Genomic DNA, 14,870 nt, shown 5'->3' on the forward strand with positions numbered 1-14,870 from the left:
ACCTGGGGAGAATTCAAAAGTTAAGGAATCTGCGGCTAGTTGTCTCTATCATATAATTGTTCATTCTGTGCAGAATCTGAAACAAACAACAACTCCTGCAATTGATATTCACAAAACTATCAAACGTTTGATCTATTTCACATCACAAATCACTTTATGCCCCATAGTAAAAGTGGCCTGTTAATACTAATGTGGGCAGAAAAGTGTTTGCACTCTGTTCAGTATTGCAAGCCATGGAGTAATTTTGCATGTGGTGCTCCCACAGGCTAAACAAGCATGGGCAATACTGGGGATAAAGTCTCCAGGTCAAATCTAAACTAAATTTCACACGCAAAAGACCTGTAATTATAGGACCCCATGCAGGGATCAGTGTGTAGCACTAAGTTCATTTGTTATTTTCCATTCCAAATCAAGTTTAGAATTATTTATAATACTTCTGTAATTCCACATCAAATATCTGATATACTCATGACATCCTAATTCTAGGAGCAAAATTACTGCAGTGAAATTAGCTCTGAAGTTTTAATGTTGGCCTATTTGTGGTTACACTGTATGTCAAACAGAATGCCTACCTGCTACAGCATAAATAGGAGAAAGATGCACATTTTCAGAAAAACACAGAGTTTCTAGCCCTCTTGGTCTTTTTTAATAGGACCGGCATGGTTGATTTGATTCAAAATCATAATATCAGTATATGAAGGTTAACGCAAAAAACATTTTAGTCACTTAGGGCTGATTGGCACCACATGTCGGGTGTTAATTTTGTAACCCATATTCAATGGTACAGGTTTTCCTGTAAAGTAAGAGGTGTGGAATTAATTGCCCTGATAATAATATATTCTGATGGAAACTTGTAACCGCAGATTCCTCACTGTGGAATATTCCCCAGGCACCAGATTGGATATGGAAATCTTTTCTCCACAGCAGTGCTCATGTGTCCCACCAAGTTGTGCCATGGAGCTCTGCGTTGCCTCCACACAGACCTGGCAATTTAAGAGCCACCCTTATGTCAGTTTCAACCTTTCTACACGTTCTCACACAGATCTGGAGCTCCGTTCCCAAATTTACCAGTTTTCCCAATTACTTCTAAACAATTTCACTAGTGTGTTAGAGAAAAGATGTCTCTACCATAAATGACAGGTTTCAGGACATAATGCGACTTCAGGAAGAAGTCAGTCACTGACCCGCAAGAGGTGTGTATTTGGTGTCTGGGCTCTAGCCAGGGCTCTAGGTCTTGATATAAGTACACCAGAAGGCCATCCTAGACTGGGAGGCGAAGCAGTATGTCTCTAAACACAAGAAGTCATGGCCTTGTGTTAAGTCTCACTGCTGATCCAAGTGTGGACCCGGTCATTGTTCTTATGCATTCCTGGGACCACTCAACTTTGCGTTCAAAGTCTTTTGGTAAGTTCAAGTCCAGGTGCAAGAAAGCGAAGCAGGACTCAGCCCATCCCGCCACTCTGACTCCAAAAAGACCCCTTCAAATTTTCCAGCATGGAACACCACCCTGACCCCATGGTAGCGGAAAATAACTGCCCGCCGGTACCGTGGCAAAACCGGTGGTACAATTAGGATTAACCGTCCAAATGTGACCGCAGTACGTTTCGCTGTTTCCAACCGCCGTGGTCACAAACAGTGATGAATGGGAGAGCCGATGGAAGAGCTGTAGCATAGCCACCGCTGCAGACGCTCCGTGACAAATATGGCAGTCGACAGAAAAAACTCACAACAAGGCCACAAAGTGCACACAGCAAACTAGCCATGCACCTAAAAACACATAACACACCCCAATGACACAACCACATGGCAACTACAAAAATACAAATCCCAGGACAACCCACACAACACACCTGACAGCAATACCCCATATGGACACACCCACATAGCTGAGTATAAAACCAGCCCCTTCCCTGACCACAATCCTTTGCAACACTCCACAACTGAGGGTCCAACCCCTGAGAACAAAGGAGAGGCATATCATCACAACACACACCACACACATCACCACTGCCACCACCACCAACTCCACACCTGCACCCATAACCCATTTGCACATCACACACCATGGCACCACAGAAAATGCCCAAATTCACAGAGAGTGAGTTGTCAGTCATGGTAGATGAGATAATAAGAGTAGAGCCACAATTGTTTGGTAACCTGGTCCAACAGACACCATTAGCCACCAGAACATAAATATGGACAAGGATAGTTGACAGGGCCAATGCAGTAGGGACCACCCCGCGCAACAAACAGGAAATCATGAAGCGGTGGCATGACCTGAAGAGTGTTGTGAAAAAGAAGAGGAACAAGAACCGTGAGCTGGCTCAGAGGACTGGCGGTGGCCCTCCCATTCCACCAAGAACATTCACTGCATGGGAGGAGAAGGTGCTTGCCATACTGCATCCATAGAGTCTCACAGGAATAGCCGGGGGAGTGCAGGCTGGTAAGTACCAACAAATGTATACCATTACACTGCTATGTACTGTCTTGCACAACTGCAAAGCTACATCTCTGAGGCCCAAGTACATACATCTGCACCACAATAGCCAACACAGGTCTCACAAATGTAACATTCACTCCATCTGAATCACCCCAAAGGTAGCCAACATTTACAGGGTTGTATGTGTCCAGGCAACCAGCACTACAACTCCCACCATGCACCCCTGTCCCACTCCTGAGCAGGATGGAGCACTTACCTCCACCCAGAAGCATGTGGCAGCTATTAGATCACTACAAACAAACTAACAGGTAGGTAGCCATCTTCCCTGGGAGGGCTATTTGGGGATGGGATGCCTGCACTACAACTCCCACCAGGTACCCCAACTCCCACCAGGCACCCCTGTCCTACCCCTGAGCAGGACGGAGCACTCCCCCTACCCAGAAGCATGTGGCAGCCATTGTATGGTTACCCCTCACCTAACAGGTAGGTAGCCATCTTCCCAGGGAGGGCTGTTTGGCAGTAGGAGGCCTGCACAACAACTCCCACCATGCACCCCTGTCCCACCCCTGAGCAGGATGGAGCACTCCCCCTCACCCAGAAGCATGTGGCAGCCATTGTATGGTTACCCCTCACCTAACAGGTAGTTAGCCATCTTCCATGGGAGGGATGTTTGGTGGTGGAAGGCCTGCACAACAACTCCCACCATGCACCCCTGTCCCACCCCTGAGCAGGATGGAGCACTTCCCCCGAAGCATGTGGCAGCCATTGTATGGTCCCCCCTCACCTAACAGGTAGGTAGCCATCTTCCCAGGGAGGGCTGTTTGGCAGTGGGAGGCCTGCACTACAACTCCCACCAGGCCCCCTGTCCAACCCCTGAGCAGGATGGAGCACTCCCCCCCCCCCCCCCCGAAACATGTGGCAGCTATTAGTTCACAGTACTCAAAAGGTATACTATCGGTCTAGAATGCAGGGATTGTTACCAACGGTAGGGTGATGATTGCAGTGCGAAAAATAGGTCAAGACCTAAGATCTGACAGTTATTTGTTTAGGCTGTCAATACTGTTTTTAATTTGGCACCAAGATAGCGCCAGAATAAAGTACACAGTGTCTTGGTAGTCATTTTTAACCTCACTTTTGCTTTATCACTATTTTTCGCACTGCAATCATCACCCTACCGTTGGTAACAATTTGGCACGGTTGCCTGGGACAACCAGGGTACCATCACAATCATCATAGTGGTTGGTACTCTAGGGGATGTCCCTAGTTCCCAAATGATGATGAACCACCTCCGGTGGGTGATGGGAACTTTAACCTCAGTGGAGGTTTCCACATACCTGCCTTAGCTACCTCGGATCCTCTCTCTTTTTCTTGCTCCACTAGTATTTGTTCTGATCCCTGCATTCTAGACCGATAGTATACCTTTTGAGTACTGTATTTGATTTGGGGATTTATACTGTGCAGGTCTTTAAATTGATCCCTAGGACCCCCTCATACATCTCTTCGTTTGCTAAGCTATTAGATCACTACAGACAAACTAACAGGTAGGTAGCCATCTTCCCAGGGAGGGCTGTTTGGGGGTGGGAGGCCTGCACTACAACTCCCACCAGGCCCCCTGTACCACCCCTGAGCAGGATGGAGCACCCCCCACCCACAAGCATGTGGCAGCCATTAGATCACTACAAATAAACTAACAGGTAGGTAGCCATCTTCCCAGGTGGGGTTGTTTGGGGATGGGAGGCCTACACTACAATTCCCACCAGGCCCGCCGTTCCACTCCTGAGCAGGATGGAGCACTCCCCCCCACCCAGAAGCATGAGGCAGAAAGTCCACCACAATGTGACAACAGGACAGGTAAGCAGACAGTGCATGCACCCCAGCATTCATCAAGAAAAGCATGGAGACATATGACAACACAAGGCCCCACATCACACAAAAACTGACACAGATACAATCCCAATTTACAGTGTGCAGACAGCTAAGTGTATGTAACTGTCACAGAAACAGAAGTGTGACTCACCAAATCGCAGGTAGAAGCAAATCAGGGCACAAACATGCACAGCAACGAATACTCTCTGTAACTTCCATGGGGGCTGAGCATGAAGGACCATAGGAAAAGTAAGCAAGCATGGTCTGTTGAACAAAGAAATCAAAGCACAGGACAGGACAAAGGTATGCATGAGATGACAATGGCAAGTTCATGCGCAGATGTAACAGCTGCCAGTCAGAGTAATCAGCAAAGATGCCTCACATCAAGTTGTATAGCCGCCAGTTGTCAGATGACAACCTTTCATCGTAATCCTAAAATCTTCACGTGGGGCCTGGTATCCATTGACATGTCACACCATGCAAAAATAATGTATGTACCCCCACATCATGTCATGATGTACATCACTGTGCAGGCATACAATGTGTGAAATAGTTAAATGTGTGTTGCATAACCTGTAAATAAGAGACATTGAACAGCAAGCTTGAGGTGTGCACGTCAATGACCATCTCCCCTCTGTCCCACAGGTGACCAAGAACTGACTACAGAGGACGACAACATCAACCTGCAGAGCCAGTCTCCTCCCCCGGAACATGGACTCTCTGATGCGGACTCCCTGGATTTTGAGGATTTGGAGCTCGAAGCCGGCCCATCTGGTATGCCAGGGCGCTATAGGTCCCAGGATACCACTGTGTTACAGTCTGTTGTAACAATTATGCTCAGACGCATTTGGAGGAATCATATCACGAGGATTGTGAAACTGCATCTTAACTTTGAAGCTTGTAAGGTTTGCTAAAATATCGTGTTTACATAAACATCATGTTTTAAAGTGTTTCAGGATGTTTTGCAGTTCTTTGCCAATGCTTGTTGACTGTTTTGTAGGCAGTCTCGTGTACATCAAGACTCCTGTGGGTACACACATTTGTATTCTGGGGGCATGTGCTGTTTGGTCACGTTTTCATTTCTGCTCGTGCTTCCTGACAATGCACGTTTTAAAAAACATGCTTCATTTTGGCAGTTGCAACTCACGTTCCCCGCAGGTGAGGTGGTTCACATTAGCATGGACACGTGCACTGTTAATCCCTCCGCATGTCAACCCCACCCTCCAGCAACTCTATAAAAACCCCAGACATTCCTATAAACGCGCTTACGCTCGTTACATCCCATCACTTACCTGAAGGCAGAGAATCTCCATTCACGATCTTGAATCGGCTCCCGAGTCCCAGCGAAGGTTCCGGTCCGGCTTCCAATATCTTCCCCCATTCTCACGGAAACAATTCAAGCTTTCTTCTGGAGTTTCCGGAGTTGCAGCAAAAGGCATCCTACATCGGAAAAAAGAAAGGAAACAGAGAAACTTTAAGAAAACAGTGAGTAACCGGCCGGTTGCAATAAATGAACAGTAAGTTTCTTGAACATTTTATTTTAGTTTGTATTATAAATCCTTGTCTGCGCATTTCACAAGCATACTTGGCTAAAAGGACTAATTGAAATTCAACAAGCAAGAGTATACAATTGCAAAAAGAAAGACTTTGCTTATCTGATTTAGTTCGGAATTCTTCTCAGTGGCAGCGCGATCTCCTCATTTAAAGGCACTAAAGAAAGACAATAAGACATTACTTGATTTATAACCAGTTGGGAGTCTGCTGATTGCCTTTTTGTGAGTATAAACCAGAAGAGTCAATCGTCATTCAGTAAATCTTTGTCAGAACAACCAAGAAACAGAACTTTAAGACTGCTGTTATTTAATCTCGTTGCAGATTTATGTTATTCATTGTGCGCAGGTGAAGATAAAACCTGAGTAAAAAAAGGTACAAAAGTAGAATGTTGGTATTTTATGTAATTACCACAAACCTGTAAAAATAAGTATTAATGCCCATTTTGTTTTTCTTTGTTTGACATTAGAGCTGTGTTCGGAAGAAAGGCAGTCAGGAAAACGTAGAGGCAAGCTGAGATTGAAAGTGTCTTTTCTTTTATTATTTTGTCCCTATTCCCCCTTCCCTTAAGGATTTAACCTTGGATAAACTGTGCAAAATATTCAGTTGAGTCCAGAGGAAGTCCTTGGGGGAAGGCGAGAGCAATCTACACATCTCTCAAGTTGAACGTCCTGCCTTTCAGGTGAGTGAAGGTTAACAGAAGCGTAAGCCTTCACAACAATTAGGTTCTCCTTGAGAGATATGGATTCGGACACGGAAGTTATTGATGGTCAAGCAATGGCGCAGGCGCTTGCCGATGATGTTTCCAGAAATCAATCCATATCAGAGGTGTTACAAAAGATGCAATTGGAAATTGATACGCTAAAACATGAGAATACTGTATTAAGACAGGAAGTCCTTCGTTACAAACCAAGAGATTCTTTATGGGGAAATCCAGTTTTGCCTCAACCTTTAGATTCATCAGTGTTTGGTAGTAAGCCTAAAACCTCTAAAATGGTCATGAGTCCTGAGGCTAATTCCACACCAGTGCAAGTAACGGTGGCTGTTCCTAATGTGGTTCCTTTGGCAGCCCCGGAACGCTTTTTTGGCGATTCTGGTAAGTTTACTGTGTTTCTTAGTCAATGCCAATTACATTTTACATGTAAACCACAGTCGTTTCCTACAGATGCCACTAAAGTAGCCTTTGTGCTTTCGTATTTGGGAGGAACAGCAGCAAATTGGTCCATACCTTATATTGATCGAGATGACCCCATTTTACATAATTGGCCTCTGTTTAAAGAAACCATGACTAAATTATTTGCAAAACACACGTATCTACAAGCTAGTGACAATGAATTGCTAAATTTAAAGCAAGGTAAACAAGATTTATTAACCTATGTAACCTTGTTTAATAGACTTTTGACAGAAACTCAGTGGCCGGAAGAAAAGCGCACATCCTTGTTTTACAGAGGTCTGCGCGATGACTTAAAAGATGCCTTGGCACATATTGTGGATCTTCCAGAAGAGTATTCCGACTTCGTAGATTTGGTGGTAAAATTAGACCATCGATTGGGAGAAAGAAAGGGTGATAAAACTCGATTTGAGCCAAGGTTTTCTGTGTCAAAAAGTGACAAAAAAGAAAATGATACTAAAGTATCTGAGTCGGAACCTATGCAGATTGGGACTATCAAGGGGCCTTTATCCATAGAAGAAAAGGATAGAAGGAGAAAATTAAATCTTTGTTTATATTGTGCAAAATCTGGACATTTTGCGAAAGAATGTCCTATAAAACCAAAAGGGGTAAAGAAGGTTAATTCTGTACTCACAAACTCTACAGAGCAGGAAAACTAAGAAACTCGTCAAGGAGGGGGGTCTCTTGCACGAGTAAAGAATCTTTTTTGACCTCCAATATTTCTACTAATCTGGTGCCAAGAATACCTCGACACTTTGTAATACAGGTAGTTTTAATCATTAGTACCCATGTGCGACACTCCGTTCCAGTCTTATTAGATTGCGGAGCCACTGGGAATTTCATGGATATTAAGATGGCAAAAGAGTTACAGATACCTACTGAGTGGAAGACTCAACCTGAGTCAGTTTGTGCAGTAGATGGGTCAGCTTTATCTTCCGGAATGATAACCAAGAGAACGACACCCTTGACTATGGTATGTCAGAATGGACATACGGAAAAGATAGGTTTTGATTTAATTGATACACCCACGTTTGGGCTAATTCTAGGAGTACCATGGTTAACTCAACATAACCCTAGAATTAATTGGACCTTACGAACAGTAACCTTAGATTCGACTTATTGTCGAGAATCTTGTTATCAAGAAGCACTCACTGAATCCATGACGATTTTACATTGTGCAACTACACAAATACAGGTTGTTAGCCTACCAGTTGAGTATCAAGAGTTTAAAGATGTATTCGACCCAGTAAAGGCTGGCTCTTTGCCGCCACACAGGTCGTACGATTGTCGTATTGATTTAATACCAGGAGCCACTTTGCCTAACACAAGAGTGTATGCTCTCACAGAAGAAGAAACAAAATATCTAAGGACATATCTTGATGAGTTACTGGCATCAGGGTTTATAAGACACTCCACCTCTCCAGTATCATCGCCGTTATTTTTCATTCCTAAACCTGATGGAAGTCTCCGCGCTTGTATCGACTATCGCGGATTAAATAAGGCCACAATAAAGAATAAATACCCTTTGCCTTTAATACCTGTTCTTTTAGATCAATTACGTCATTCTACAATATACACAAAACTAGATTTGAGAGGTGCATATCATCTTGTTAGAGTAAAAGAAAATGATGAGTGGAAAACAGCTTTTAAAACTAAATTTGGATTATTTGAATATACAGTGATGCCCTTTGGGTTATGTAATGCACCTGCAGCATTTCAATTTTTTATCAATGAGGTGTTGCATGAATTTCTTGAAGTCTGCGTGATTGTGTATATTGATGATATACTTATTTATTCAAAGACAAGAGAAGAACATGTGCAGCAAGTAAGAGCAGTGTTACAGAAATTGTTGACAAACCACCTCTTTGCTAAGCTTGAAAAATGTATTTTCAATACAGACACAGTTGATTTTCTTGGGTATCATTTGTCTCCAGCAGGAATAATGATGGATGTAAAAAAGGTAAATGCCATTAGAGATTGGCCAGAGCCCACAACTGTTAAGGAAGTACAAAAGGTTTTGGGGTTCGCCAATTTTTATAGGCGTTTTATTCCTTGTTTTGCTGAAACTGTTGTGCCTTTGACCAGACTGTTACATAAAGGACAAAAGTTTGTATGGACAGAATGCACAGCTCAGGCGTTCAAGGCACTTAAGGAGAAATTCACCTCTGCACCATTATTAAAGCACCCAGACCCAGATCTTCCATTTTTTGTAGAAGCGGATGCTTCGCAGGTGGCGGTTGGAGCTGTGCTTTCTCAAAGAGACATCCAGGATGGTCAGTTACATCCCGTAGCTTATTATTCTAAAAAATTATTGCCTGCTGAGCAAAATTATACTGTGGCTGAGAGGGAGCTTTTGGCAATCAAATTAGCATTCACAGAATGGAGGCATCATTTGATGGGCACAAAATTCCCTGTCACTATATTTAGTGATCACAAAAATTTACAATTTTTTAGTTCAGTGAGAGCATTGACACCAAGACAGATGCGTTGGCTAAATTTTTTTAGCGCCTTTGATTTTGTTATAACTTATCGACCAGGAGTACAGCAAATCCAGTCAGATGTCCTGTCTAGATATGGGTATACAGCTGATTTGAATAAAGAAGGAACTTGCCCCCCCATAATTCCTCCACAAAAGATTCTGGCACCAATAGTGCAACAAGATTTTTTGAACCAAGTAAGGGAGGAACATTTGAAAATAACAACTCAGGAGTGGTTAAAAAATCCTCACAATACTATTCAAGATGGTTTATTGTACCATAATTCTTTGTTATATGTGCCAACTAAATGCCTACAAGAAAAGATTTTGACTTGGCATCATGATTCAATTTTGGCAGGACATCCAGGATCGCAAAAAACCTTGGAAAATTGCAAAAAACATTTTTGGTGGTCTTCCATGATCACAGACATCAAAGAGTACGTTAATTCATGTCCAATCTGTGCTAGAAATAAATCTGTACACAAAGCACCTATGGGGTTATTACAACCATTGCCAACTCCTCCCAGTCCTTGGCATACAATTAGTTTGGACTTCATAGTTAATTTACCTAAGGCCAACACTTATACCACTATTTTGGTGGTAGTAGTCTATCTGTCAAAAATGGCACATTTTATTCCCTTAGTAAAACTCCCTACAGCTGCACAGTTAACGGATGTTTTCATTAAAGAAATAGTAAGATTACATGGTTTGCCAACCAAGATCCTTTCGGACAGAGGGAGCCAATTTACCTCGAAATTTTGGACAAACTTAGGGAAAAGCTTAAAAATGGATATAGCTCTTTCTACGGCCTTTCATCCAGAAACGGATGGCCAAACTGAAAGAGTAAATCAAACATTATTACAAACCCTACGTTGTTTGATGGCAGAATTTACCACAGACTGGGATAAGGTGTTACCTGTTGCAGAATTTATTTATAATAATAATGTGCATTCTGCAATAAAGTGTACCCCATTTTATTTTTTACAAGGGTATCATCCACAAGCATTACCCATTTCTGTGATTCCATCTTTAACCCCAGGGGTCACAGAGCGACTTTCCTCATTACTAAATATTCAAGAAAAAGCAATAAAACATTTAAACAAGTACAAAGAATCAATGAAACAACAAGCAGATAAACATAGGATAGCTCCACCACTATATCAGATAGGAGATAAGGTTTGGCTTTCAACAAAAAATTTGAAATTATCAGGACCAAGAAAATTATTGCCCAGGTACATAGGACCATTTATGGTTAACAAGATTATCAATCCAGTAACTGTAAAATTAGACTTACCTCAAGAATATCCTGTACACCCTGCTTTTCATGTATCCCTATTGAAACCCTATAATCCACAAACTAGATCAGAACCTCCGCCCCCCCCCATTCATGTTGATGGACATCTGGAATATGAAGTCCAAAAGATTTTGGATGCAAAGAGAATGCAAGGTAAATTGTATTATTTGATAGCATGGAAAGGTTTTGATGCTACGGAAAATTCATGGGAACCAGCGTCATATGTTCATGCTCCACGATTATTGAGACAATTTCATTTGCGTTTCCCCCTCAAGCCTCGTCCCGTGGGGCGGCCTTTGAGGGGAGCGACTGTTACAGTCTGTTGTAACAATTATGCTCAGACGCATTTGGAGGAATCATATCACGAGGATTGTGAAACTGCATCTTAACTTTGAAGCTTGTAAGGTTTGCTAAAATATCGTGTTTACATAAACATCATGTTTTAAAGTGTTTCAGGATGTTTTGCAGTTCTTTGCCAATGCTTGTTGACTGTTTTGTAGGCAGTCTCGTGTACATCAAGACTCCTGTGGGTACACACATTTGTATTCTGGGGGCATGTGCTGTTTGGTCACGTTTTCATTTCTGCTCGTGCTTCCTGACAATGCACGTTTTAAAAAACATGCTTCATTTTGGCAGTTGCAACTCACGTTCCCCGCAGGTGAGGTGGTTCACATTAGCATGGACACGTGCACTGTTAATCCCTCCGCATGTTAACCACACCCTCCAGCAACTCTATAAAAACCCCAGACATTCCTATAAACGCGCTTACGCTCGTTACATCCCATCACTTACCTGAAGGCAGAGAATCTCCATTCACGATCTTGAATCGGCTCCCGAGTCCCAGCGAAGGTTCCGATCCGGCTTCCAATATCTTCCCCCGTTCTCACGGAAACAATTCAAGCTTTCTTCTGGAGTTTCCGGAGTTGCAGCAAAAGGCATCCTACATCGGAAAAAAGAAAGGAAACAGAGAAACTTTAAGAAAACAGTGAGTAACCGGCCGGTTGCAATAAATGAACAGTAAGTTTCTTGAACATTTTATTTTAGTTTGTATTATAAATCCTTGTCTGCGCATTTCACAAGCATACTTGGCTAAAAGGACTAATTGAAATTCAACAAGCAAGAGTATACAATTGCAAAAAGAAAGACTTTGCTTATCTGATTTAGTTCGGAATTCTTCTCAGTGGCAGCGCGATCTCCTCATTTAAAGGCACTAAAGAAAGACAATAAGACATTACTTGATTTATAACCAGTTGGGAGTCTGCTGATTGCCTTTTTGTGAGTATAAACCAGAAGAGTCAATCGTCATTCAGTAAATCTTTGTCAGAACAACCAAGAAACAGAACTTTAAGACTGCTGTTATTTAATCTCGTTGCAGATTTATGTTATTCATTGTGCGCAGGTGAAGATAAAACCTGAGTAAAAAAAGGTACAAAAGTAGAATGTTGGTATTTTATGTAATTACCACAAACCTGTAAAAATAAGTATTAATGCCCATTTTGTTTTTCTTTGTTTGACATTAGAGCTGTGTTCGGAAGAAAGGCAGTCAGGAAAACGTAGAGGCAAGCTGAGATTGAAAGTGTCTTTTCTTTTATTATTTTGTCCCTATTCCCCCTTCCCTTAAGGATTTAACCTTGGATAAACTGTGCAAAATATTCAGTTGAGTCCAGAGGAAGTCCTTGGGGGAAGGCGAGAGCAATCTACACATCTCTCAAGTTGAACGTCCTGCCTTTCAGGTGAGTGAAGGTTAACACACTGTCACTCCCGCCCCCTCAGCAACAACAACAACAACAATGCTGACCTCTGCTGGAACGACCTGTGCGGCCACCACCACCATCACGACCGCCAGCACCACCACCAGTGCTGGCTGCAACACTTGCATTGTCCCAGAGGATGACCAACCCACCCCAACAACTGCGAAGGGCAGGGAGAGTAGGTGTGTGCATACAGTGGTGAGGCAACAGGTCTGTGACAGCAGGGCAGGTAGGAGGACAAGTGGGAGTCAAAGACAACAGGACCCTGGGACCGAAGCCCTGGAAAACATCACCAGAGTCTTTGGGGCCTATGAACAGGTCCTGGGACAAACGGGCCAGGTTCATCAAGATGCCCATGAGCTCCAACAGCTGCTGAGGTCCATAGACAACCGCATGGGCCAAATTCTGGACATCTTGGCCCAGCTAGTGGCGGTACTGAAGGTCAGGCCTGCGGCCCAAACAATACCTCCACCTCCCTCCGGTGGCATGCAGGATGCCAGTTCCCCATCCTCCCCTGCGGACACAGAGAGGGGTGACTCCTCAAACCCCACTAGCCCAGCAGCTGTGGCCCCCCCTACCAAAAATCCAAGGGGCCGTCCGAAGAAATGCTTGGGAGTAACCCGTGGCAAAGCACCTGCCAAACGCCATCCAAGGAGCCAGCCATGATGCCACACCTCTTCACCCTGCCATTGACTTTGTCAACTGTCCTTCCCCACACAGCCATGTTAATGGCATCCGTCTGTTGGACTGGGTCTCCACATCAATGTGGTGAGGAATCAATTGTCTCATCTACCATCACTGACAACTCATTGCTCCACCCTTCAGAATTCTGTAAATATTCACTCCCCTGTCACATATACCCATTGTAAATAAACACTCCTTACACACCAATGTCGTTGTGTCTGCTACATGTTTATCACAGTATGTGCATTATCAACCATGATTACAATGTCACTGGAGCATGGATTGTCTGTAGGCAAGGAGAGGCTGAAGGGACCTAGAAAAATACAACAGAACAATAGTCACCAGTCAGGCGGTGGCATCACAGCCATCACACAACACTTGTCATCAAGGTACTCCAATCGGCACACATTACAATGAGCAACAGTACCGACATAGACATCCTGTAGCTGTGCATAACTACCCTGTTCCCTAAACATTGCCAGCCAGCACTGAGTCAATAACAGGTTGCAGTCACAAAGCTCACATTTCAACAACAACATCAGCACACAATGGCCCTGTTGTACATTGTCACTCACCTTCAAGTGAAGTAGCGGTTGATGATCTGTTGTCGCAGGCCGACACCTTCCTCCTCTCCACTATCCTCATCACTGGACATGGGTTGGTTTGCAGGCAGGGGCCTTGGCTGCTCATCACCGCCCAGGACCAGGGGCTCTCCTTGCGCAAGGCCAGGTTGTGGAGTATGCAGCATGCGATAACGATCTGACACACCTTTTTGAGCGAGTACATCAGGGCACGTCCGGTTTTGTCCAGGCAGCAAAACCGGGACTTCAGGAGACCAAAAGTACGCTCCACCACACAACGTGTCCTCCCATGGGCATCATTGTAGCGGACATCAGCTGGTGTCCTGGGATTCCGCAGTGGGCTCAGCAACCAAGGACAGTTGGGATATACAGAGTCACCTAGGTGTGAGGAACACAGAGAAACCTTGTAATGTCACTGTGGCAGAGGACTGCATGTCACACACACAGCATGCTATTTGACTATGCATACTCACCCACAATCTATGCATGCTCAGGAAGCAGATTAGCCATCAGCTGCGGTACAATGCTGTTACGCATGATGTATGAGTCATGGGCTGAGCCGGGAAATTTGACTCACACGTGCAAGATGATCATATCCGCCTGGCACACCACTTGCACATTTATGGAGTGCAAATGTTTCCTATTTCTATACATGGGCTCACGTGCCTGTGGTGGAACAGGCCAGCAAGTGTGCAGTCAATGCCACCAACAACATGGGGGATGTGTTCATGGGCATAAAAATCTCCCTTCACAGCCGCCAATTCAGGCCCCCTGGGGAAATGGATATATCTGTCCTTGTAGATCATCATAGCGGACAGGACATCACGCAGCACCATGCTGAACATAGGTTGCGACATCCCACCTGCGCTGGACACCGTGTGCTGGAATGATCCAGTGGCAAAAAAATGCAGGGCCGCCATCACCTTAGATGTTGGGGTGAAGGCTGTTGGATGTTCTGAGAGGCTGCAGGTTGAGCTCCAACACAGCACAAAGGTTCTGTAGGGTGGCTCTATCCAGACGGAATTTTCGGATGATCTCCTCATTCTCCATGTCTGC

General features: G+C 44.1%; 1 protein-coding gene across 2 annotated transcripts in view; it reads right to left on the reverse strand.

Moving 5' to 3' along the window:
* Positions 1–11,643, reverse strand: part of LOC146798618 (uncharacterized) — a 111,099-nt gene extending 99,456 nt beyond the window's left edge. The window contains exon 1 of one of the 2 annotated variants that reach the window (XM_085625932.1): positions 11,591–11,643. In XM_085625932.1, coding sequence (XP_085482058.1) covers positions 11,591–11,611 — 21 coding nt within the window. In that variant the 5' untranslated portion in view covers positions 11,612–11,643. Of the gene's footprint in view, positions 1–5,598; positions 5,661–11,590 lie in introns of those variants that run through there. The other variant, XM_085625931.1, reaches the window with a different exon arrangement.
* Positions 11,644–14,870: the final 3,227 nt, after the last annotated feature.

Source organism: Triturus cristatus, chromosome 9 (assembly GCF_964204655.1).
Source record: "Triturus cristatus chromosome 9, aTriCri1.1, whole genome shotgun sequence".
NCBI lineage: Eukaryota > Metazoa > Chordata > Amphibia > Caudata > Salamandridae > Triturus > Triturus cristatus.